At 60.2% G+C, this 25,965-nt stretch overlaps 1 protein-coding gene across 5 annotated transcripts; it reads right to left on the bottom strand.

Annotated features, from left to right (window-relative positions):
• Positions 1 to 1,607: 1,607 nt before the first annotated feature.
• On the bottom strand, positions 1,608 to 23,468 carry D2HGDH (D-2-hydroxyglutarate dehydrogenase). 5 transcript variants are annotated; one of them, XM_036858625.1, is made up of 10 exons: positions 23,425 to 23,468; positions 21,891 to 22,253; positions 16,985 to 17,042; positions 15,479 to 15,618; positions 14,526 to 14,719; positions 13,225 to 13,393; positions 11,122 to 11,265; positions 9,679 to 9,821; positions 8,176 to 8,341; positions 1,608 to 2,801 (listed from the first exon to the last, which is right to left on the bottom strand). In XM_036858625.1, the coding sequence occupies exons 2-10, from the start codon at positions 22,246 to 22,248 to the stop codon at positions 2,542 to 2,544; spliced, it is 1,632 nt and encodes a 543-aa protein (XP_036714520.1). In that variant the 5' UTR covers positions 22,249 to 22,253; positions 23,425 to 23,468; the 3' UTR covers positions 1,608 to 2,541. The 5 variants fall into 5 exon arrangements, with proteins under 5 accessions (XP_036714520.1, XP_036714518.1, XP_036714521.1 ...); XM_036858623.1 differs by having other exon boundaries at positions 21,891 to 22,258; positions 23,425 to 23,467; XM_036858626.1 differs by having other exon boundaries at positions 21,891 to 22,258; positions 23,421 to 23,439.
• Between the last annotated feature and the right edge of the window lie 2,497 nt (positions 23,469 to 25,965).

The following is a 25,965-nucleotide window of genomic DNA, read 5'->3' as shown; positions in this document are numbered from 1 at the left end:
CCAGAGGGTCAGAAGCTGAGCACCACGGGCCATCCGCTGACCTTGGACGGATGGAGGAGAGACAGGCGAGCCACCAGGGCTCTCGGGAGCTCCATCGTGCTGAGTGCCCAGCTGGGGATGATGGAAGAGGGGACAGAGCCAGCCCTGGGGCCAGCAAGGCCGGAGGGACCCACTGCAGGGCCCCCCAGGCAGGCCCTGGAACCAGGCGAGGCCACAGGCAGCCGACAACGGGTGGGGAGGGGACCTGCATTTTAAATCCTGGCAGAGAGCAGGAAGGGTCAGTTGGAGGCAGTCACGGGTGTCCCGACACGCCCGCCCTGCTGGGCCGGCGTGGGGGCTGGAGATGGGCCCTGGCCCAGGCCCTGAAATCACGCTGGGGCCAAGACACCCCCAGGAGAGCACCCACCTCCCCCAGGGTGTGTCCCATCCGCAGCCAGAGGATCCTGGCCGGGCAGGTGGACCCGGGCCAGCCGCGTCAGCAGGGGCAGGGGCTTGTGTCCCCTTCGGAGCAGGCTCTGCTGGGGCTGCCCCTCTCCTGTGTGACAGGGGAGGGGACCGTGGCTGCAGCCCATGCCCGGCCTCACCCATCCAGCCCAGCAGCAGCCATGGGACCTCTGAATCAGTCTGCGCCTGGTTTGTTCACGTTTTATGAGAGTGTACGGGCACTTGGCAAAAAAAAAAGGCAAAGCATCCCAAAAACATAGAAAATGACATCTCCTCCCCACCCAACCCGGCCTCCAGGCACCCAAAGTGAGTCCCAGCCGCGGTCTTGACACGCAGGAAGGTTCTGTTTGAACCGGCTTCCAAGAGTCGACGGCCTTTCTCAGAAGCAGGAGGTGAGCTGCCCCCTCCATCCCCTCCTCCGGCCGTCCCTCTGTCCAGGGGCCACAGAGGCACACACCCGCCTCCTTCTCAACAGACACACGGCCGGCGACGCGGCCACTGACCGACACCACCTGCAGACGGTGCTCCGAGCATGGCCCGGGGACACGCCGGCACGTGCATGCGTGCACGTGTGCCATTACTGTGCAGGTGTGTGCACGCGTGTGTGCGCGTGCACAGGTGGATCCTGAGGGGCGAGCCCCAGGACTAAACCGCAGGGCCAGTGGGTGCCACTTCACTTTCTGACATGTTGGGGGCCAGCTTATCCTTCAAGGACATGGAGGGGTCCCCCTGCCACTTGCTCCCTCCCACCCCCAGTCACTAGGCCACCTTCTCGAAGCCCCACCCTTACTCTAGCAGGAAATGCCTCAAAGTTTTAAGCCCTCTAGTAATCCATGCATTATTTTAATTCTCCAAAATAAACTTGCTTAGTCCTAAAACTTTTTATAGGAGGTCTCTCTGCATCGCAAAGCCCCTCACTGCACATTACCCACGTGAGACCACGCCTCAGGGGCCCGATGAGGCGGGGCTCCAAGTCACACAGTGGGGGACAGGGACGGGGGACATGGCATGGGGATGGGGGACGGGGACAGGGATGCCCTGTCCCCACACACAGACTGCCAGGCCCCGGGTCACTGACGTTCGGGTGCTTGAGGAACAGGGTACACGGGCGCTTCACCTGGGCTTTTATGAGGTTATATTTCTAAGAACAGAAGGAAGGAAAGTATCGTGATTAATTCCCACTTTTACTGGAAGCTCACAGCAGCCAGAAACAGAAAACGTGTCCAGCCTCCCAGACTGTCTCCACAGCCCGAGCAGCTGCCCCAGGGACCAAGGTCAATGGGGAGGGCCCGGTCGGGGTGACTGAAGATGCTTGTGCCAGGCGGGGCTTCTCACCCGGCACTACTGACATTCGTGGTCAAAGCAGAACCGGAAAGACACATCACAGCAAACCACCAAGTGCAAGAAACCAATGCCTGTCTTCCGACAACGGTCTTGCCAACTCGTGGGCCTTCTAGAAAACAGGGGAAATGACACCTTCCACAGGGGGGGGGCATTCCTGTCACTCTGGCTCAAATGTGACTAAAAGTCATCCGTAAAGCGCCCGATGGCCCAGGCTCTGTTGGTCAGAGCTCCGCGTGGACCCACCTCACGGTGCTCTGCTGCCCACATGGAGTTCATCACCTCTGCCCGGGGCACCTCAGAGGCTCACACTGCGTGGGGGACCAGCGGAAGGACCACCCGTGCCCCCTCCCAGAGCTGCACCCCACAAGGTGGAACCCCAGGGGCCACAGGCAAAGCAGGGGTGACCTGGTCTATTCTGATTGGGCAGAACGGCTCACCCACCACCTGGCCTGTCCAGGACCTGCAAAGGGACGGAGTGCCCGCCCCGAGGATGGAGTGAGGACCGAGCAGCCCTCTCCACTCGGCCCACCCAACAGAATCGGCAGAGCACCCGGAGGAATCCTGCCGAGAGCCACGTGTCCCAGGCTCCACAGGGCCGGCTCCCCACCGCCGACCAGGGGGCCGGTCACCCCGCCTGCCGCTGGCTCCGTCGGATGGAGGCCCTGTGAGCCCACGCCAGCCTGCGGGCGCGCCCCACAGGCAAAGCCAAGGATCGAGGCCCCCTCCCAAGTCTCCCGCTGACCGCAGTGGGCGTCAGGTGCGGGTGGGCAGCGTCTTGTAGGGGTTCAGGATGCCCTTGGGGTCCAGGAGGGCCTTGAGCTGCCGCATGAGCTGCAGGGCCTCGGGTGGCTTGCTGTAGCCAAGGACGTCCTTCTTCTTGAAGCCCAGGCCGTGCTCGGCACTGACGCTGCCCCGCTGCCTGGCCACCCACTCGTACACGTAGGGCTCCAGGGTGCCCAGCAGCGACGGGCTGAAGGCCTCTGCCGTCACGTTGAGGTGCAGGTTGCCGTCCCCTGGAGGGACGCGCAGGTCAGGCTGGGCCCCCCTTTCCCGGGAGCCCCGAGCCCCGCCCCTGCCCTGCCTGGAGGCCGCCCGGGGGAGTGCTGGTCCCACCCGCCTCTGCCCTCACAGCCGGCTTCCAGCCCTTCACGTCACTGGCCACTGACCTGCTGGTGACCACTCCCCTCCTCTGGGGGCTGCAGCTCCCTTGGCTTCACATACTTTTCTCTCCAAGTTCTCCCCAGCCCCCCATCTCCACCCGCACAGCCTACCCCCCAACCCCTCCCCGAGGGCTCCGGACTGAGAGGGACGAACACCCGCCCGACCTGCGAGAGCCCCAGGCTGGACCACCGATGCCGCCACAGACCTGGGTCCCCAGTGTCCAGGAGGTCTCGGACCAGGTGACCTGGGGGCCTCTGACCCTGTGACCTGGGGCTTCTTAGACCCCCTCCCTCCATGCACATTTGTCAAATGTAGGGAGCGAACCAGGGATCCCTCTCCCACCAAAAGTGGTTCCCGCTGATGCCCTCAGGGCGAAGGCTCTAAAAACAAGGGTCTTTCCCAAGGGAAACACTGCGGGGGGGGGAGAGAGAACCTTATCTCCACTGACACTCAGATATCCACACCAGCAGCCAGCCTGCACGGGCTTGCAGCACAGCTCACAGGGCCCCGGTGGCCCCAAGGCCATTCCTGGCTGCGGGCCGGGACCCAGCCCCACTCCCACCCTCCCCACCTCCTGCACAAGCAAATCACCCCACCTCGGCCTCAAATAATTCCCACAGATACAAGCCTAAGATACCTGAGCCCCAAATTGCAAACACATAGAAAAGAAACGATGATGACCAAGACCCGCCAGGACCTGCGACCTGGTGATTTCCAGAGACGGAAAATAAATGCTTCACGTGTTTAAAGAAATGAGAGAGAGAAAAATATAAGACACTGACCAGGGAAAGCTTTTAAATACCCAGGCTGATCTTCTGGAAATGAAAAATATGGTCACTGAAATGTCAACAAGCAAAGAGAGATTAATGAAATGGAAAACAAATCAAGCACACAGAGGATCAGAGCTACAGACAACAGGAAAGAGAGACAGACGCGTGGGGACATCGTGAGCCCTCGACTGAAGCTCCAGAAAGAAGGGGCGGGTGGGGAGAGACAACATTTGCAGAGACAACAGGGGAGCAATTTCCAAAAGCCAAGCCCACCAGACCCCAGCAGGGCATGCCGACGCTCACCTAAACCAAAGCAGAGTGAAGCCAAGGAACCCCGAGGAAAAGGGAAAGATCTTAAAAGGAACAAAAAGGAAAAAAATGGACTCCTTTCAATGGAACCACACTCGCTGACAGCTAACTTTGCAGCAACAGAAGTCAAGACGGCAGAATGATGTCTTCACTCTGCAGAGAACAGAACTGTCAACAGAGAATTTTGAAATCCATTGGAAAAACAACCACTGAAGAACAAAATTCATACATTTTCAGGTAAATAAAATCCAAGACGTGCTGTCACCTACTTTCCCACACTAGAGGCAATTCTAAAGGCAGGGCTGTGACCCCAGGTCAAAGAAGGACCAGAGGTGTGGGTGAGTCTAGACAAACACTGACCTCGTGGAGTAATAACAACAGCACTGCTGCTATCTGGGGCTAAAAAACACGATGGAACACACTCCAAAACACAGTGTGTGACCAGGAGCAGATGGTAGCATCAAAGTGACAGGGTCCCCAGGTCCCCAGGTCCCTGCCCCAAGTACTGATCAGGGCTCTCAGGGAAACAGAACCAGTAGGACACCTGCAGATGCACGCAGTGTACAGAGTGGGGGTCGGGGGGAGGGAGAGGGCTAGGAGGACGGAGGGACAAAGAGAGGTGGATTTTAAGGAACTGGCCCACGACTGTGGGGACGTGGGAGCCCAACCTGCAGGGCGGACCAGCAGCTGGAGACCTGGGGGCGAGCAGACGCTGCAGCTCGAGTCCAGAGGCCGTGGGGAGAACCCCCTCTCCCTCGGGGGACACCTGTGCCTTCCTCTTCAGGCCTTCGACTGCTTAGATGAGGCCCACCCACATCATGGAGGGTAATCTGCTTTACTCAAAGTCTGCCAATCTAAATGTTAATGTCATCTTAAAAATACCTTCACAGCAACATCTAGATTGGTGTCTGACCAAGCATCTGGGCACCACAGCCCAGCCAGGCTGACACACAAAATGAGCCACCACACTCTTTGGGAGGGGGATCATGACACTGATTAACTTCCAACCCTGGGAAGGCAGGACCACCCTGGTAAGGCCACAATTCTAGGGCTACTGCCGAAAGACTAGACAGGCACGCTTCCCTCATTAGTAAATGGAAACAAGTTATATGAGAAAAAACACCAACCAAAAGAAGGTAATAAATCAGAGAAAAAGAAATAGAAGAAATGAAGGACAAATAGAAGGCCCAAAGTCAGACAAATCCAGGTCACTGAGTAATTACAGTCTATGTAAATTACAAAATATGCCACCTCAAAACAGCCTGCTTTGGCATAAGGATTATTTTGAGCTGAAGGCAATTGAAAAGAACCAGGCACAAGAGAAGCTCTCTGCCCTCCGTCCACCTAAAAGCAGGACGTGAGTGTGTAAAGGTGTCCCCACATTCCAGCAAGGTCAGGGTACCCACCTGAGACAACTCTGGCCTCGGTCTACACAAGCCTCATGTCCATTAGCTTCCCCGTGTGTTTATGCACCTTCCCACAATCTGCTGCCTAGAAGTTCTGTCCTCTTCACCTGTGCCATCTCCAAAGATGTACTGTTCTTTGCTAAGATGCCCTATAAGCCCAAGTTCTAACTGAAACCAAGCAGGACCCTGTGGGGCTCCTGGGCAAGGGAGCCCCTCTGTTCAGCCTCCATGACCTTCCCTGAGCTCCAAAGGGCAGATTCGAACAGCTGCTGATCAGGGAAGGGAGGGGCTGCAGAGATGAGGGAGGAGCAGCCCAGAAACAACAGTGCAGCCCTGGGGCAGGTCCCGGTTCCCCCTCACGGGACACACAGAACAATGTATCTGAGCTCTTTACAGAACTAAAACCCCCAACAAGTGGAAGATGTCAGCATTCTTCATTCCAGAAAAGACCACCTGAGGCCAGACGAAAGGAGCGCAGGCCCTGCGCACACCCTCATCTCATCAGCAACCCCGCCCTTGAACCACGGCTACAAAACTCCTCACCAAGTCCCCCCGCGTTGGGACCCACAGTTTTTCAGAGCAGGAGCCCGCTGTGTCCCCCTCTGCCTGGCAAACAATAAAGCCATTCTTTTCTACTTCACCCAAAACTCTGTCTCTGAGACTCCATTCGGCGCCGGTCACCGAGGCCGAGCTTTCGGCATCAAACTGACAGCCCGCATCTCCTATCTTCAGAATTAGCAGAGGCACCAGGAGAAGCAGAGGGGTCTACTGTCACAGTGGGGGCTCCTCTCGGCAGCTGACAGGCGAGCAGGTTCCAGGAAGGGGCCGGCACAGAGTGCACACTTTATCTGGAGGGTCTGCAGGGGGCACACCCCTCTCAGGTACCCACCAAACGGCCATGGAAACTGGCTGCACTCTGGGCCAGGGACCACGCTTCAACTGAAGATGAGTTCCACCCAGCTCTCTGCCCACAGCACAGTCAACAAGCCCATGATCTTTAAAATGGCTAGAAAACTCCCATATGTTTGGAAATTTAAAGACACAATTCTGCCTACCTCATGGGTCAAGGAAGCAATGACAATGGAAATAAGAAAATATTCAGACCCGAAAGATAATGAAAGTGCCATCAGACAGGGTGGGACCTGGGGCTTCCCTGGTGGCGCAGCGGTTAAGAATCCGCCTGCCAACGCAGGGGACACGGGTTCGAGCCCTGGTCTGGGAGGATCCCACATGCCGCAGAGCAACTGGGCCCGTGAGCCACAACTACTGAAGCCCGCACACCTAGAGCCCATGCTCCGCAACTAGAGAAAGCTTACACACAGCAACGAAGACCCAACGCAGCCAAAAAATAAAAAATAAAATAAATAAATAAATGTTAAAAAAAAAAGAAAAGAAAAGCACTAAAATCATTAACTTCAGCGGTCTGGTTTTCGTGATTAGCAGTAATATTTTGATATTTGACTACAAAAACTCCTCTATATCCTGGTTCCTCCTTTGCCTCTTTGAAGCCGTCCCTCCGAGCTATCCGACTGGTTGCCTCCCAGCCTATGTCCTCAGTATGGTCCCCGAATAAAACTTAACTCACAACTTTTAGGTTGTGCATTTTTCTTCAGTCGACAGACACAAGAAACAAACCAAATCAGCAGTTAAATAGCCCCCCTCCCCAAAGGCTGGACATGGCACAAAGGCAAAAAAGGAATAATATGAACAAGATAATGCCACTATACTCGAAGGCTTAGAAGAAATGGACTAAAGCCCAGAAAAAAAATTACCACAACCAATTCTGAAGAAAAGGAAAGCTAGGAGAGCCCTCTAGTTGTTAAAGAAATTTCTCTGTAGTCAATCCCACCCCCCCCAAAAAATACCCACAAAAACCTTCAGGCCCAAATACCTTCATTTACAAGTTCTACCAAACATTCAGGGAAAAGGTAATTTCAACCCGACAGACTCTTCCAGAGACGACCCCCAAATCGTTTTAGGACTTTGAGACCAACATCCAGCCTGGACAGAAGAAGGAAGCCTTACAGGACAGGATGGAGAAAGCCCTACATGAGATAAGTAAACGGGATCAAACAAGACACAAAAAGGATCATGGCCACGCTGGGCTTATCCCGGGACACAGGCCCACTTGCCCTCAGAGGTCTGGAGTGATGAGCCTTGTTGGCTGGTCAAAGGAAAACCAGCACTGGGCACCTGGGCAGACCCAGAAAAAGCACTCGACAAATCCAACGTTCTTCCTCAATTCTTGAAAGTGGAATCCCTCCACTCAAGCGTTCAGAGCGATGCCAGGCCAGGGCCAGCCCTCCACCATGTGCCCCTCACCGCACCTCTTCAAACCCTCACAATCCCAGGAGGCACTGCTGAATCCCACCCTGAAGACATGGATGGAGGCCCCAGAGGGGCCCACCCCAGCACACCTGCCCTGTGGACGGGGCTCTGAGACGCCCAGTTCCAAAGGCTGCCGAGAATGAAGGGGAATGAAACAGTTCCTTTCATTTTGCGTGACTTTTCTGCAAAAAATAATTATCTGAACTGGTTTTAAGATCCTTACGTCTGAGGAGGAAGGGGTGAGGCCCCTTCATCAAACCTCGAGACCCCCGTGTTCAGGGCCCACCTCCCGCTGCCCCAGCCGAGACCGGACCCTGCACTCCGCCTCCGAGACGGCCCCAGAGACCGCGTGGTGAGGACGCCCTTCCCCCTCCCGGCCCCGGGTCCCCACCCACACCGCGGGCGGCGCTCACCCAGGTGGCCGTAGCCCACCACGTGCTTGGCGTGCAGGCCGAGGCGGGCCCGCAGGTCGCTCACGAGGTCGTAGAGCCTATCCAGGGGCAGCGAGAGGTCGTACTTGTACACATAGCCGTCCCGGCTCAGGGCCTCGGTGATCCTCTCCCTCAGGGCCCACAGCATCTGGAAGTGAGGGGGCGGGCACGGTCACCTGCGGCGGGCAGGGCAGCGATGCTGAGTTGCTGCGGGGTGACCGCGGGGTCGCGAGGAAACCCTCCAGGTGACAGAAACGTTCTGTGTCGTGACAGGTGTGTGGCTTCTGTCCCAGAGTCCATATGGGACAAGGTCCCCGAATGAGGCCACAGGCTGGCCCCCGGGACCCAGGCACCCAGGGCCCCTCTCGGGACAATCGGAACAGATCCTGTGACCCCCATGACAGGGCCCCGAGCGAGGGCGGGGGCAGGGCAGGCGCGGGAGGAGCATGGCAGACAGGGGGTACATCCCGGGCCTGGGCTGGGGGACACGGGGAGGGACTGAGGGAGCAGAGAGGCAGGGTGTCCTCATCACGGTCACGCTGTGCTTCGCGAGAACGCCTTCCCTGTCGCGTCAGAGAACAGAGGGCCTGGGCACGCCCGTCCCACCTGGGCCTCATCCCTGCCCCGCCCTCCACCCCCCGCTCCCCACTCCCCATTTCAGGAAACCTCCCGGCAAACCAACTTCCTCGGCAAGGCAAAAGCTCCTTTCTCTTGCTTTTTTAACATACCCCCAGTGCAACGATCACCCCTGAAAAAATAACAATAATTCCTCGCCACCACGGACTACCCAGCCAGCGCCCGGACCTCCCCAGCCGCCTCGCAGACCTTTACAGCAGAGGGCCACTCGGCACCCGGCACCCGCCTCCCGCACGCTCATCGGCAGCCCCTCCTCTGGCCCGACGCCCTCACACCCGGAGTCCAGCCACAGCCCTGCTCGGCCGGCCTGAGCCGGCCGGCCCCGCCCGTCCCCTGTGCCCACAGGCTCCTCGACCCCCGCTCACGGCCACCTACGTCCATCACGCCCACAAGACCTGCTGCCCCCTTGTCTGCCCACCCCCTCTCACTGCGCTCCAATCCCACCCTCTCCAGAAAGTTCTGTCTGGAACACAGCAGGCACCAGCCCCTCAGGGCCTCTGTGCACCTGCACAGGTACCTCACTCCCCACCCCCCATCCATCTGTGCTCAAATGCCCCTTCAGGGACGTCCTCCTGACCCCTCACCCACCCAGGAAGGATGCTGGCCCAGGCCCCTCCTGTGCCACCCGGCCGGGCCCCTGGCACCGACGTTTGAGAACGGGGCCGTGGAGCCAGCAGCCCAGACAGGGCAGGACCAGAGGGGGCACCAAGGCAGGTGGCACCACCCCCCAGGGATGCGGCGCCCGGCCCGGACAGATGGCCCCGCTGGGCACGCCCGCTCACGCTCAGCCCCAGGCCACAGTCCAAGCTCAGGCGTCACGGGAAGGACGAGGCCGCAGCGCCCACACACCTTGGCCCTCCTCTGATCGACGGCCAGGGTCCCGTCGGTGACCAGCCCCGAGCCCAGCACCTGCTCCAGGAAACCGCCCAGCTTCTCCGCATCGTGCCCCGCCCCGGAGCCCGAGGTCTCGATGAGGACGTAGAACGGACTTTCTGGAGGGGGCAGAGGGAAAGCGGAGCGGAAGGCGGTCGGCCGAGAGCCAGGACGGGTCTAGGCCAGCCGCCGCTCTAGTACCCCTGACGGCTCTCATGCTGCCCGCAGAGCAGCCGCTGGCACTCAGGCTGAATTTCAGACAGTTTAAAAATAGGTCTTTCACCGTAAGAGAAACCATGCCCCCTGGAGACACCACAAAGCTGTACTCCTGGTGCCTGGATAGGGCGGGGGGCGCCCCAGGGGCTCCTCTTACCAAACTGTAGGCTAAAGGGGAGGCCCAGCGCTTTGCAATGGCCGATAACACCCCAGGGGCCCTCCAACCATCCAGGGACCTTCTGTCCATCCAGGGACCTTCCGCCCCTACCCCCCAGGGACCCTCCATCTTTCCAATGGTTGTACATGTCTTATTTCTCTACCCTGGACGGGTGGTTTCCTATTTTATACGAAAACAAATACCTCGGTAAAAATTTAAAGCATAGAGTTCTTTCCACATTTATGACTATTATGGACTGAACTGTGTAACCGCCCACCCCAAATTCCCACGGTGAAGCCCTACTCCACCCCTTATGTGACTGTATTTGGAAATTAGGCCTTTAGGGAGGTAATTCAGGTTAATTGAGGTCCTAAGAGTGGGGCCCTGATCTTTCAGGGCTGGTGCCCTCATGGGAAGAGGAAGAGACTCCAGAGGTCTCTCCCACACACACACACAGAAGACACCCCATGAGGACCTTCACCAGAACCCAACCCCAGTGGAACCCTGCTCTTAGACTTGCAGCCTCCAGAACTGGGGGAAATAAATTTCCTTTTTTAAGGCTGTAGCGTTCTGTTAGGGCAGCCTGGGGTAAGACAACGATCATTTCTTCCAGGTCGATTCCAGAAGTGAAAATACCAAGGTGTACAGCTGCATGGACTTAGCTTTACACAGAGCGCGGACTAAGGACCTGGGCATGACGAGCTCACTGGCTAAATCAGAACGAGCTGGCTGAGCTCCGAGGGCCAGCACTTCATGCGATGACACCTCTCCCAGTGCAGGAGCCAGGAGGGCGCCCATGACTGTGCGTCTGGCTGTTCCAAAGACCCCAGGGCTACAGCACGGCCGACAGCACTGACTGAACTCCCGGGGCGTACGTAAAACGAGTTTCCGGGAGAATTCTGCTCTCAACAACTACGGGGACGCGGGAACCGTGGCGACGCTCCCTGCCATCTCCTACTTCACGGACAGGACAGAGGCTCCGATCAGCCCACACATCAAACAGCACAATAGGGGCGGTGGGCGCTGCCAGCAGGCGGGGACAGTACCTTGCACGGGGCAGGCGAGACGGAGGTGGCGCCCGACCAGCTTCATGCACTCGGCGTCCATGAACTCGAATGCGGACAGGATCTCGCCCAGCATGCCCCTGCAGGTGCAGAAGGTCTGCAAAACCTCAGCAAAGCCAGGACAGCCTGCAACAGACGTGGAGAAAGGACAGGCGAGCTGGTCATGCGGAGGCAGGGCCTCACCTACGGGCCCACCTGAGCCCCCTTTCAAGCAGCAAAACCAACCCGTCTCCTGGCAACAGTGCCGCTGAGCTGGGCAGCCTCGCGGAGCGGGACAAGCTACCCGCGTCAGCCGCCACGTCGTAGGTCACAGGCATCGAAGAGGAAGAGAAAAGCCTGCCTGAGAGCCCCGACGCTCGGGAAAGCCACTTGGAAAGTCCACAAACACAGGGCCAGCAACGGGCCGCCCCGGAAAACGGCTTAGCTGTGCGTCCCTGACGACACCCAGGGCCCAGCAAGTCGTTCAAGGCACATTTACTGACCCCTGAGCTCTCCGTGGTGTCCCGGTGCCTGGAGCTGACCACCAAGCGGCCCAAGGCAGAGAGGGGACGTGGATATGTCAGCAGGGGGGGAGGGGTGGGCACACTTGGCCTTTCAGGGCAGGGATGGGAAGGCACTGAGAGGTCATGTGGAGGTCAGGGAGGAGGGTCTGGAGACAAGATCCGGCGAGTGAAGCTCAGGGGCTGAGGCCCAAGGAACACGTGCAGGCCCCCCAGCTGGACGCAGGGCTGGACATGGCGGGTTTGGCGATATATGAACTCCAGCCGCAGGGAGCGTCAGTGAACTGGAAACAGATCAGAAGAAACCTTCCAGAACGCATCACAGAGTGAGACAGGATGGAAACTCGGGTGCAGGTAAGACACAGGGAGGGTGGACAGACTGATAGGCTCTATCGTGCGTCTAATCGCAGTCCTGAGAGGGGAGCAAAACGGGGGCAACCGCTGACGAGGGGGGGGGGGTGGCAGGAAACTTCTGGAAGTGGGAGAACCAAGCCATGGGTTTAAGAAGTTCAGGAAACCCAGAGAGAAAAAGAGACGTACTCTCACATGCAACACACCGAGACCCATAAAACGCCAAAGGTAAAGAGAAAATCTTTAAATCGGCCAAAGAAAAAGAGAGAGAGTCCCTCAGAGCAGCGGCACAGAGGACGGCTGGCTGACGCCACCAACAGCCACGGAGCCACGCGGAGTGACGCCCTCACAGGACGAAAGGGCACAGATGCCAGCCTGTGCTCGCGAGAGTGTCTTCCAAGAATGCGGTGAAACGGAGATGGTTTTGGACAGACTCAAAGCGAGAACTGACAGCAGCAGGCATCCACGACAGGAAGTGACGGAGGACGTGTTCACGAGGCACGCGGCCTCCGGAGGAAGGCCTGACACAGGGGACGAAGAAAATGGCACGTGTGGAAAGTAACAGTAAGGACCACCAGAGATCAGAGACTGACGGACTCAAGAGAAGAACCCGTGCGTGGCGGGAGCCACCGCGGGCCCTGGATCCCGCCGCCGGGCAAGGCGCAGGGACCTCCCAGAGACGGGCCTCTGGACCAGCAGAGGAGCGGAGGCCGCGGTCAACCTAACGCAGCTGAACGACGGCGGGAAAGGAGGTGCAAACAGGTGATGGAGGGATCGGAACAAAGCAGACATGAGCCCGTTTTTCAAGCCTGCTGTGAAGGGAAGCAGAGAACGTGAACGGCCGGCGAGGGAAATGTCCCAACGCGTTCGCAGAGACAGGTGGTCCAAGACAGGGGAGGCAAGCCGCTGGCTTACAGAGGGTACTACTTACTGCCCACCCCCCCCAACCCCGTGATGAACGGACTCGTGCCCTTGATCTTGCGCCAAACCACATCATTTCCCTGTGAATCTTACTGCATAAGCTGCCTAAATAACAAACGCTGGGTGGATGAAACGTGCAAAGCCCCGGTTTTGTTACAGAATAGAGTGTGCTCTGCCCAAACCCCACTGCGGACACCAACAAGGCCAGGTCCCAGAACCTTTGGAAACAGCGAGAAGCCCGGAGAAACAGGAGGGACCGCACATGGCAGCGCAGCCTGAGAACCCGCTCGAGAGGCAGACGGAGGGCACCTACCGAGGAAAGCCACGTTCACAGCGCTGGGCTTGGGCGGACACAAGATGGACACGGCGGTGATAACCCCCAGGGTGCCCTCCGACCCGATGAAGAGCTGCTTCAGGTCATAGCCCGTGTTGTCCTTCCGCAGGGACGTGAGGCAGTTAAGGATGGTGCCGTCGGCCAGCACCTGGGACGGAGCAGAGACGGGCTCTCTTGCATCAGCCCACGGCCTCAGCAGACGCCCGGGGGAGGCCGACCCAGCCCAGGGCACCCTGAGAAAGCTGAGCCAGCCATCAGTCCGCCGCCCCACTTTGGTCCAGGAACACAGGGGTCCCTAGGGTGGCACCAGGCCTGAAGTCACCCTAACAGGCTGAAAGAGGGGCTCCTCTTCCCCGGATGCAGTGACGACCCCCCCCACCACCACGATCAGGAAGCTCAGGGCTCAGTGCTCACGGGAAGCTGGCCCAAAGCGGGCGCACCTGGGGTGCAGGAGGGCAGAGAACGGCAGTGCGTCAGGCCCCCCACCCCTGCACTCCTCATCCACAGGCCCCTCGGTCATGCTCTGTAAGCCCGTCCTGAGTCTTGCTTGGTTCATCTAGTCAGAAGCTTAGTGAAACAGCTTGTGAAAATGAGGAAGTGAGTTACAATAAAAAATAACCTGCGTCCAGAGGACAAAGCTACGGGAACCTCGTGATTTAGCAGATGGAAGTCGTTCCCTCCTTGGGTAAACAGAGGGCCCTGGCTTTAGAAAGCCCCGAGGTGTGCTTCACAGACTCAGCAGCCCTAGGGGTGGTGACGGTGGCGCCACGGGGCTCCTCTGAGCGCGAGCCACCAGGAAGCTGGCGGGCGGGATGCTGCTGGTCCGGGAACCCGCTCGAGCTCCCCACGGCAGCTGCTCACAGGGGCAGCAGGGCAGCGGGCACGCCATCACCTCGTGGGAAGCCAGAGAGCGGGGTGCTACGTGTAACCCCCAAGGCCCTGCTGGGACCGAGAGGAGACCGGGGCTGGTACGGTGGGAACCTGGATCTCCAGGCTGGGACGAGGCCCCATCCCCGAGGTGGCCTCATGCACCTGCGCCACCCGGGGCCCAAAAGGGCAGCCCCCATGCTGGGCCTGCACCACCCCAGGTGTCTGCAGGGAGCAAGGGTGGACCTGGCAGGGGGTCTCACCCAGAGACCTCGCGTGCTGACCACTGGGAAGGTCAGCCACCCTGGGACCGACCGGGGGGCCAGAGCGAGCCCAGCCAGTGTCACTGGAAGCAGGGCCAGCGCCCCTGGAAGCAGGGCCAGCGCCGAGCCGCGACAGCGTCCCCGGCTCACCACTTCCAGGCCCAGGACCGTCCCTCGCAGCGAGCCGTATCGCAGAAATCGCAGGCCACCTGCATTGGTCGCCACGTTCCCCCCGATGTGGCAGCTGCCCTTCGCCCCGAGGTCCAGCGGCATGACAAAGCCCCGCTCCTCCACATACTGGCTCAGCTCCTCCAGGACACAGCCCGCCTGGCAGACCAGGACCCCTGCCAAGCAACCAGAGCGCCCGCGGGAACTCAGCTCAGGACCAGCCGGACCACGCGGGGGGGCCCTGCAGGCGAAAACCCCCAGAAGGGGCATCCGCCCGGAACCCGGGCGAGGAGGAAAAGGGGCGTGTCCCCCATCCCTCCCCAGAAGATGCCTTCATGAGAAAAGAAAAAAAACAGTGAGGCCAAATGGAGGAAAAAAACCTCACACACACCACACCCCCACACACACATACACGCTTATGCAAGGGAGCCGTAAATGGAGGGCTGCTACAAGGCTGTGGCCCTCAACTGTGGGCGTGATTCTGCCCCCGGGGACACGTGACAATTCTGGAGGCGATCTGGGTTGGAGGTGCTGCTGGCCTCGAGTGGGTGGAGGCCAGGGTGCTGCTCGACACCGCCCGGTGTCCAGGTACCCCTGCCAGACAGCACGATCCACCCGGATGTCCTGCCCGAGAGGCACCGACTCGCCATTGCCGGGCCCCGAGCTTCATGAGCAGGGAGCCCCGTAGACGCCTTGCACGCCCTGGGAAGGGCCGGCACAGTCAGGACATGTCAATCCGAAGGGGCCGCGGGGACAGCTCAAGCCCAAGGGGTGAGTCACCCCAGTAACCAACTGAATAACAGCCCCCCTGCAGACGCCCCCGGGGGCCCGGCTCGGGTGGAGTGGTGGTGGCCTCTGGGCCCTCCCCGGCCCGGGTCCCCCATGGCCCAGCCCCGCGGCTGAGAGGGAAGGTCCTGACGGGCAGCTGGCCTTACCGGACACGTTGTGGAAGCTGATGATCTGGTTCATGAGGGCGGTGGACACGATGATCTCATCAAAGACGGGGGTACTGCCCCCCACCATGCCCGTGTTGCCCCCCTGTGGGCTCACGGCCAGGTTCCTCTCGTGACAGTACCTGGGACACACACAGGACCAGCGTCAGGGCCCCTTTCCCACACCAGCAGCCCAGGGGGACACTCTCGGGGCTGTGAGACCCCAAGGCCCTCCTGCCACAGCCTCGAGGGGGTGCCTCCTCGGTCCCCACGCACAATGGGAGTCTGAGGGGACAAACGTCCATCACACGATCCCCCGGGGAGCTGGCGGCCGGCATCTTCCCCGATCACGGCTGAGGCCCCAGCTGCCCTGAGACGCCACTGCTCCAAGTACAGACAGTCCGAGCAACAGCTGCTGCCCTCCCTGTTCACCTGAAGAGCCGCAGCCCCCAGGCACTCCGGGCCCTCTCCCACCTCCACGCCCCACGTCTCCTCTCCCCTTTAACCTTGGCCGCATGCCCCTCCCTCGCCCACCGCCCTCCAGACAAACGTCAGCCTCAGCAGCAGCACCTCGTCCCCAACCAGGCTCCCACCGCGCCAAGACCTGCAGCGACGAGGGCCCCGATGGGTCAGGATTTGGGCAGCAGGGCACCTGCCCCGAGAGGCAGGCTGCCCACGTGCGTCAAAAAAGCCGCCTGCCGTGCGGTCAGCCTCCAGCCGTGGCTCTGACAGAGAAGGCCGGGGCGCCCGCCCACCTGCCAGCTATTCTGACGCACTGGACACATGTCAACGTGCCACCGTGGGGACAAAGCACTCACAGGGCGCACACCTTCCATGCAATGAGAGTGGCGTGGGAGAATAATTAGCAACAAGAGATGGGCACGGATATTGCCAAATGGAAGGGAAAAAAGACTCTGACGCTGTAGATACAACGTGGTAACATTTAAAAACCCTCACCCGCGCAAGCAAGATGCTGAGCTAACACACCAAAAGGTCATTGGTGGTTTTCTCTGGAGGGGAAATTACTGGTTGCTTTTGCATTTTTTTTCTTTATGGTTTTGTACGTTTTCCAATTTTTCTATCATCAACACGAGAGTGTATTGATATAAAACATCAAAGAACACATTTCTCAAGAAAAGGTCTATCTCCTTCCCTGCTCTGCGCTTCGAGTCCGCCGCCGCTCCCCACCCGAGCCCCACCTGGTACCCCCAGGGTCCGAGATTCCGGGCTCAGGCTGGCACTGCCCCCGCCGCTCCCCACCCGAGCCCCACCTGGTACCCCCAGGGTCCGAGATTCCGGGCTCAGGCTGGCACAGCCCCCGCCGCTCCCCACCCAAGGCCCACCTGGTACCCCCAGGGTCCGAGATTCCGGGCTCAGGCTGGCACTGCCCCCGCCGCCTCCCCGGCCCCGGTCGCTGCCCACTTCACGGGGCCTGCCTGCTCTGTGTCCTGTGCCTGTGAGGAAACCACTGGTGAGCGACGCAGGAGAGCGAGCGGGCAGGGCGTGTACCTGAGGATGTGCGCCGCCTCCTGGGATGTCCGGGGCCTCAGCAGCACCTTGCTGGAGCCTGCAAGACAGGAGCTGCGCGGTCACCCCGCGGCGGGGGCGCACCCCACCTCCTGGCGGAGCCGGCCCACAAACCTCAAGGGCCACAACCCGATGGCAGAAGCGGCCCGCCTCTAGCTGGAGGAGGTGGAGGGCCAGTGGGTGGTGGTCTGTGGTCCCGAGCTGGGCCCTGGGAAGCAGGGTGGCCGGGCCCCGGGGCAGGGGCGTCTGCCCGGCTTCCCCACTGAAAGTTACTGGGTTTCCTTTGTAATTAATACACGTCTCGTGCAGAGACACTTGAGGTTACGTCAATACCCTGTCGCCCCGCAAACAGTTGCCTGTGGACTTTAGCGTCTGTTGACCATCCTTACCTGAATCTGTTCTCAGGACAGGTACCAGAGGTGATGTTTCTAAATCCATCCATCTGCCCGCATTCGAGTCAACCTTCTGCTGTAAGAAGGGGCCTCCCCTTCCCTCTCACGTATTTGTGCCCTTGGCTATTTAATCACAGCAGTGCGGGCTCATGGGTTCTTAGCTTGTTCATTGGTTACAATTCTTTGCTGTCACGATGTATCTGCTGTCCAGCCGTGGCCTCGTCTGTCGGCATTCCTGACCACTGCCTCCAAGACAATCGAGTCTCTTTCCACCCTTTCAATTTTGTGGGAAGTATCAGTACTTTAAGTAGCTAAGAGGCGGCAGGAGGACAGGGGGACGTCTGGCAGGTGTTCCTGCTGGTCCGTGACTTCATGGAGCTCTGAGCTCGGGCTGTAGTGTCTACCTCACCCTTTTCTATTCTGAAAGCCATTTCTCACTTGCTTTGCATCAAATGAACCACGTCTGCCCAGGCAGCTGGCCGTTCGGCATCCAGCCCTTCAGGACAGCACAGTCCAGGGACCCTGGTCACCCCCGAGGCTCCTGTCGGTTTCACTCACACACTGTTTCTCAGCAACACCTGAGTGCCCACCCTATGTGCCCCGTGATGGGCACAGAGAATAAAAACAGACGAGTTCTCCCGCCCCTGGGAAGTTTACTTTCTCATGGGGGAAAGGATAAGAAAATGGCCCAACGTGTTAATAAGGGGGGCCTACAAAGAGAACGGAGCACGGAGCAGAGAATCATCAGAGGCAACTCGGGGGAACCGCCCAGGACCGGAGGGAAGGAGCGTCCAGGCCGGACAGGCCGGCTGCGCAGGCTCAGAACACCACCCCACTGCGGCCTTCCTCCCTCTCAACACCCTCACAGTGCTCTGGGGGCTGTCCCTGCAGGTGGACCGCCCTGGATCCCAGCTCGCTCAGCACCCCGCCCACCACCTGCCAGCGGCATCCCAGCGTTTCCAGGTGCCTCACCCCCAGGAGGCCATCCGCTCTCCTTGCCTCCTGAGCGCCCGGAGCCCTGGTGCAGCTGCTCCGGCGGCTGCCGAGACTCCTGCCTCTTGCCTCTGCTTCCCCTGCAGCCCTAGGGCACTGACCCCTCTCCTTCCCTCAGGACGCCTCCGGGCTTGGGGTGCCAGAGGCGCCCTCCTCCCCAGGGGCCTCGTCCAGGCGCCCTCCTCACGCACACGAACCTGGCGGCACCCCCGGTGCTTGGTCTCCCAGCCGAGTCCCGGGGGTGTCGGCGCCCACCGACCTCAGGGTCAGCACAGCCTGCCCGGCTGCCGCCCCCTGCGTACGGCGTACGTCGGGGCTGCTTGCACACGAGGGGGCAGAGCTGAGGCCCAGGACCTCCTGCCCACCCTCTGCAGGAGCCTGCTGGCCAGGCCATGGAGACTGTCAACAGCAGGACTCAGACCTGGCCTCCTGGCGTCCAGTGGCCCGCAGAACAAGCTGCCCCCCGCCCCAGCATCTGCACCGCCCACAGGACTGTGCCCCCCCCCCGACGCTTCCTCGAGGACGTCCCTCCTGTCCCTGTGTCATCCACGTTTCCCTCTCCACCTGGTCATCCCCGATGACACCACAAACCTGCCGAGACGGCGCTCTCATCCTAGAACTAAAGACGGAAAGTCCCTTCTCTTCACCCCCGAAGCCCTGCAAGCCCCACCCATTTCTCTGCCCCGCTTGGTCCCTCACACCCCAGGGCCGGCTCCAGGGGAGCATGCGTCCCTTTCACGCCATGGAGAACCTCCCACGTGTCCCCAAGGACGCCCACGTGACCCGTCTCAGCCTGTCCCTGCGGCCGCATCTGACCCCACAACCCCGCCTCCCTGCCTTTCTTCCCCCGGCCCCTGGTGCTCCGCCCCTTTGGCTGGCCCGTCGCCCCCCCACTGACCACAGCGGTCATCCGCCTCCTCGGAACGCCCGGTGTTGCCCCGCCCTAGACCTCAGACTAGCTTGCTCCACGGCCCGACAGGCCCCCTCGAGTGGCCATGTGAACGCGTCCAAATCCAGACTCCTGGTTCTCCCCGCACAGATTCACCCTTCCGGTCACCTTCCTCATCAACGCAGCAGATGGGTCCAGTGTTTGCTACTGTTCAGGCCAAACATCCCTGCGTGCCTGCCGTCTTTCCCTCACACCCTCATCCAGCCGTCAGCCAACCTCCCTTCCAGACACACCCGGAGCCAACCGTTCGCTACTCAGCGGCCAGCCCCCCGCCCAGGCGCCCGGCCTCTCGCACACCCACCGCGGCCGGTCACAGCGCAGGCCCCCTCTGCTGTGGCCCTCCGGCCGCACTCCCCATCAGCTCGCAGGAAAGGTCAGGATGCACGGGGCCCTCGAGGCCTCACTGACCCGTCCCTCCCCAACCTCCCCCCCTCCATCCACTCCGGCCGCTCATGGGGTCTCGGGTCTCACGGCTCCTCCAAGGAGCCCAGTGCAGCCCTGCTCTGAGGCTTTGGCTGGCTGTTCCTGCTCTAGGAACGCCCTTCCAGAGGCTTGCCCCGGTTGGAGAAAAGGGCCTGTGCTGGGGGGCGGCCTCCGGGGCACTCACGGCCACGTGGAGCACAGCCCACTCCCTGCTCCTGCTGCCTCCCCCAGGCCAGCCTCATGTCCATCTGCATGGCCAGGGCCCCAGCCTTTCACTCAGTGCAGGCGCAAAGTTTGTGGGGTTCACCCACGAGCGAGTGGTCTAAGTTTTGAAGGAAGAAATATTCAATGAGTTTCCATTTCAAATAAAATCTCACTTTTTAAGAAAAATTAAAAGACCCTAATCAGCTTTTGCTAGCTTACATTTTCTACATAACTCTGAGATTAAAATGATCAAAAATTTAGACAGGCTTTCTCTCCAAAAGAAAGCCACATAAAGGAGTATTTCGACAAAAATTCACCAAGTCCCCCAACAGACACCCACTGAGCAGCCGCTGGGCCCTGAGCCCTCGGACTCAGAGCTGAGCAGGCCCCGTGCAACCTTCCCGAACCCAGGGAGACAGGAAGCCCGGAGGGGGTCCTCCACACGGGCACGCAGGGCAGGCTGCCCACTGCCCGGCCCCCAGGAGGGCGGCTGACAGGGAGAAGGGCCCCCAGGAGACTGCAGCCCCCGCCCACTCGGGGCACCCCGGAGCAGGAGCACGCGGGCCTCGGGGACGAGCAGGTGCGGCGCCCTGCGTGGGGCTGGGTACTGAGGTCCGTCCGCCCAGACAGCAGCACCAAGGCGGGACCGCGACCGGCCTGGCTGAGCCGGGGTGGGCATCACCCTCTCCGGCCTCCAGGATCACCGCCTGCTGGGCGGGGCCTCTCAACAGGGCAGCGCCACCCCTGTGGGCAGGGCGGGGCTGGACGCCCTTCCACTCGAGGGCGCCCCAGCAGAGAAGTAGAGCCGAAGGCTGTCCAATGCCTCGGGCCTCCCACAGGGGCAGGGCCGCCCCGTTATCTGCGCCTCCGCCCCAGTTCCACTCGCTCAAGACTCTGCACTGTGGTTTGGAACCTCACTCGAAGGTTTTCCCGCCCGCAGCACAACCCTCAGGGTGTCCGAGTCAACAGCACAGCAGACCCTCCACTACTCTTTTCCAGTCCCGAGTGCGCTGGATCCAGGCCCAGCCTGAGGACCTGGCCGCCCAGCGTGTCCTGGAATTACAGGTTTAAATATGTCACCATGTTGTAAATTGCTTGTCTCCTAGCTCTCCTTAATATTGTAGCAAGAACATCATGTTGGTTTCTGTAACTAAGGAAGTAGGTCACGTTATCTCTGAAATCATTTCAGAAGAGAACACAGGGTATTAAGAAATCTCTGTTATCAAGAGGGTGTGCTGGGTCCAGGAGGAGAACCGCTGGCACAGTGGAGGAGAGGGAGCTGCACTGGGGAGAACAGGCCTCCCAAAAGATGCGTCCACCTCCCACCCCTCAGAACCCGCGAAAGTGACCTTATTTGGATAAAGCGGCTTTACAGGTGTAATTAAGTTAAGGATCTTTGAAATGAGATCATCCTGATAAGGGTGGGACCTCAATCCAAGGACAGGCATCCTCACAGGAGACCAGAGAGAGGACACAGGGGAGAGGCCATGTGAGGACAGAGGCAGAGACTGGAGTGATGCTGTCACGAGCCGAGGACACCTGGATCCCCCGGGAGCTGGAAGAGGCAGGAAGGGCCCTCCCCTGGAGGGAGCCTGCCCACGCCTGGATCTCAGACTCTGGCCTTGAGAATGGAGAGGATGAATGCATCGTTTTGAGCCTGGTTTGTGGTTCTTTGTTACACAGTGGCCCCGGGAGACTAATGCAGGCGCTGAGAGGAAGTGAGCAGTAGTTAACACACACCCCCACCTCGGAGCAGCTGTGTGGGGGGGGCGGGGGCGCTGTTTCATCTTTTAATGTGTAGATGTCGGGCGTAAGAAAAGCGTTAGGTGGCGCCACCCAGAGCTCCTCACCGCCTCACCTCACCTCATGCTGTTTCTCAGGCCCACCCGCCCCGCCAAGCAAGAAGCACGAACAGACCCTTACTCACCTCGGACCGTCCTCAGCCAGTCCACATTGGGAGCCTCCAGCTCCTCTGGGTCTGTGATGACCCCGCCGGGGACGATGCGCTCCAGGGCGGCCAGGTCGTCCTCAGACACCACGGAGAAGGGCAGCCGCCGCGCGGAGTAGCGCTCCCGGGTCAGCGTCACCTCGGGAGCACCGGAGGAAGCCGAGGAGCTGCCTCTTCGAACGAGGGGGCTGGTGCCCGTGGCCCCCCAAGGGCCGCCCGGCCCAGGGATCCTGGACGCCCCTGCCCATGTCCTCTGCTGTGCGGAGACTCCCTGAGCGCAGGCCGCCCGCCACCAGAAGAGCCACGCAGGCCACCTGGGCGCCAGACGGGACATCATCGCTCCTGCCCTGAAAAGCAAGTGACTGGACCTGGAACTCTGGAATACTACGGAGCAACGCAAAGGGAAGCACCTGCTGGGGAGAGACCTCGGCAGGGCCCAGGCCCAGGAAAGGTCCAGAAACAGACAACAGTTTCCACGGTGGTGGTGGCGGAGTGAGATTGGACCACCCAGGAGATGTGGGCTGGGGGTGGGGGGGACAAGGGACACGAGGCCTTCACCCTGACCCAGTGTGGAGTCACCTCCTGACAAGTCACTGAGATGTACGCCCTTCGCTGAGGCCACCCCTGGGTGTCAGCTTTTAACATCTGCAACAACCATATCTCCCTTTTACCCCCCTTCCTTCAGAACAAACCAGGAGTTAAGGTGCTAAAAGGAAAGGGACAGATACCGCTGAATCGTACACTTAAAAATGGTTAATATGATAAATCTTATGTTTCGTGGATATGTTACAAGTTTAAAAACCACGGAATCAAAGAAAGTGGGGGCAGGGGGAAGTTCCTCTGGCTGCCCACGGTGGGAGAGCCGGGATTCGCACAAACACCACACAGCCCTGCAGCCCTCCGGGGAGGGGGGAGGGGTGGAGCACCCGTTTTCTGGATACTTCCACCTCACCTGGTGCTCAGACAACCTGAGTCGGCACCGGGGGCAGCGTTCTCGCGTGGGTTCACACTCGCTGTGTGACCCTGAGAAAACGAACGAGCCTCTCTGTGCCTTGATGCAGCATGTGCCTCACCGGTGGGGGTGAGGATTAAATGAACCACGGACGGTGACCCTCACCGTTAGGGGGTACGCAGTACAGGTGGGCGAGCTCAGGAAAGTAACTCGCTGGGACCCCCGACCGGGACCAGGAGCTTGGGGCCACGGCCGTCGGGCCAGCCCACAGGTGACCACCAGGGGCCAGGAGGGGCCGCCCCGGCTGCGAAGCAACGGCTAATCGCGGTGGCCTCGGCGCACCCGGGGGCGCAGAGCCACCCCGTCTCTTCCGGAGGGCCCGGAGCGCGCGGCCTGCGCGATCACATGACGGGACCAGCCCGGGCTGTCGGGCCCAAGGACCCCGCGGGCGCCCGCCCCGCCGCGATTGCGCGCGCCCGCCTCCCCGGACCCGCGCCCCGCAGCCCCGCAGCCCCGCAGCCCCTCAGCCCGGACCCCGGGCGGCCGCGCGCACGCACTCACGTCCGCGTCCCCGCCGCAGGCCTCGCGCCGCCACAGCAAGAGTGGGCGAGACGGGCGAGACTGCGCCTGCGCCGGAGGCCCCGGCCCGGGCCCCGCCCCCGTCCCCGGGCCCCGCCCCCGTCCCCGGGCCCCGCCCCTGATGCCTCCAGCCCCCTGCGCCCTGGTGCGCGGTTTGATGCAGCTTCCACGGGGGGACAGCTGGCCTTGACCCGCGTTGGCACCGGCTAGCGGGGGTCCCAGCGCACCCTCCCACCCCTTCCACGAGGACTGGCCCCGGGTGAGAGAGTAACTGCTCACTCCTTCATCCTACAGGCGGTCCCCAGGGGACTCTGGCTCACCCCCCCCCTCCTCTGCCCCAGGGACACCCTGGCCCCCACTCTGGCAGAAGGGCAGACATCTGTGCAGGTCAGGTACGCACTGCAGGCAGGCCGAACCCGCGGAGCTCCAGAAGCTGCCTGCCCAAGCATTCTTTAGTGAGGGGGCCTCAGAGGAGCTGGGCTGGGTTGGTGACCCGGCTGCAGGAAGGCCTGAACCACACCAGGAGGGAAGCAGCCTCTCTAGCCTGCCGCCTCCTCTGGCCCCTCCAGGTCTGCACCTGCCCGGTGCTGGGCTGCCGTCTGCAGCTCCAGTGCACCCACCCAAGGGGGACAAAGGGAGGGGGGAAGCTTCCGGCCTGATGGATGTTCGTCACCCCAGCAGCACGGTGCCAGTTCCCAGCCGCATCACGTTCCCTCAGGAGTGCCCCAGCTCCATGGGGCACCCCTTCCCGGGGCTCCTGAGGCCCGGGGCCACCCAAGTAACACCTGCTCTAGGTGGCAGTGCGGCCGGCCCTCCTCTGAGCTCTGAATCCTAATCAGCGCCCCTCCTCCAAGCAGCCAAATCCAGACTCCAACTTCCGCCCCCTACCCCGCCCGCCCCCCCCCTCGCCGACTTAGGGATGGCAGCTGCTTCCTCCAATTACTGTTACCTCAGTGCTCCCTTTTTGCTTTTTCAGCCCTGGAATGCCCTCATTTAAATTGTTACAATAACTAACAGTGGTTTCTACTTTGCTGGCTAACACAGTCCCTAGTACCCAGAGTAGAGTTCTCTTCCCACCCTCTGGCCCCCACGTGTCCTACCAAGGCGTCTCCAGCATGTGTCTGGCTCATCAGTTGCAGAGTTCTTGGTGAGGCAGACAGGAGGGATATTCCGTGGGATGCTAGGATGACGATCCCTGGCCCGGGGACTGCGGAGAGCGAGCGTGTGTACATGGCCCAAGGCAGGGCCGGGACGGTGTGCTGCCAGCTCGGCCAAGTACCAACAGAACAAAGATTCTGGTGGTCCCTGCAGACTGGCACTGGCCACCTGCCAGGAGTGTGCGTTCTGCTCTGGTAACCATGCCTTACTAGGAACAGCAGGTGCAGCGGGGGTCTCACCCACATCTTCAGTAAACCATACTCCTTAAGCCCGCCCACCTCTTCACAGGTATGTTAATGGGGTGTGCTAGGAACATCACCCCTGACCTTCCCGTCAAGGAGACATCCTGCCATTCAATTATGCCCTGGCAGGGAGAGGACACTCCAAGCCTTCCACCTGGCCCTTCCTACCGTGACGACCCTCACTCCACAGGTCAACGTGGCCATCCTGCCAGCCATTACGTCTGCCTATTTCAATGACACACTCAGGCACTGGGAAGATAACCACAGAGGTGCCTGTGGACCCATCCAGACAAATGTTACCTAAGCACCTGATTGCCGTGGGCCTTCGCTTTGACCAGACCAGTGGCATCCTGTACCTCTGGGAATCAGCAACAGTGCAGACTAGCACCCCACCCCCGAAACAAAGAGCTGGTGCCTCCTTTTCCCAGGCAGGCAGTCCTGGTGTGCGTGGGGCAAGATGGTGCAGGGAGAGGCAGGTCACAGGCCTTCCTCCAGAGCCGAAGGCGCCCCTCCAGCCAAGGACCCGAGTCTGTGCTTCATCTGGAAAATGGTTGCTCGGCTGTGCTCTCCCAACCCACCGTGACCAGGTTGGGTTTCTGGACCCTGACTGTTAACACTCATCAAGGGAACGTCCTAAGAGCTGTTTAGTTCCCACAGGGCCTTGGCGCCCAAGCAGGCCTAGAGGGTGAAACTTCTGTTCCAAAGGAGGCGCCTTAAGCCTCTAGAAAGTGGCCCACAGCACTCTAACCACTTATCTTTCTTGTGAGCTTGGGGACCAACTTGTGATGCCATGACACAGCTGAGGCCCAAGGCTGTCCACCGACCAAGGTGTGGCAGGATCCCCAGGCCCGTGGCAGTGACACACCCCCTCTGGTCCACTGCACGTCCCCTTCAAAAGGCCACACAGGATGTACTTCTCATCTCCGGACACGATGTTGAAGTTGTATCGTTTCCCGAAAGGATGCATTCTCAAATGTTTGTTCCAAAAAATACTTTATTCATTAAACAATATATCCATAATCTATAACATGATCCAAAAATACAGATATACATCTTTACATTATTTAATAAAAAGATTTACAATATTATCTTTCCTTTACAAAGAGAACATCAATAATAATTC

This window comes from Balaenoptera musculus, chromosome 7 (genome assembly GCF_009873245.2).
Source record: "Balaenoptera musculus isolate JJ_BM4_2016_0621 chromosome 7, mBalMus1.pri.v3, whole genome shotgun sequence".
Classification (NCBI taxonomy): domain Eukaryota; kingdom Metazoa; phylum Chordata; class Mammalia; order Artiodactyla; family Balaenopteridae; genus Balaenoptera; species Balaenoptera musculus.
The sequence above is the reverse complement of the archived record's forward strand: the minus strand, read 5'-3'. Positions and strand labels throughout refer to the sequence as shown.

What these genes read in the sequence shown, in the direction of transcription:
- D2HGDH (XM_036858625.1), bottom strand. Translation starts at nt 22,248, where the DNA reads ATGATGTCCCGTCTGGCGCCCAGGTGGCCTGCGTGGCTCTTCTGGTGG. An exon ending in TCTCGCCTGCCCCGTGCAAG is followed by an intron (nt 9,822 to 11,121) that starts GTACTGTCCCCG and finishes TGCCCCCTCCAG; the next exon opens with AAAGTCCGTTCTACGTCCTC. An exon ending in TCGATCAGAGGAGGGCCAAG is followed by an intron (nt 8,342 to 9,678) that starts GTGTGTGGGCGC and finishes CCTCACTTCCAG; the next exon opens with ATGCTGTGGGCCCTGAGGGA.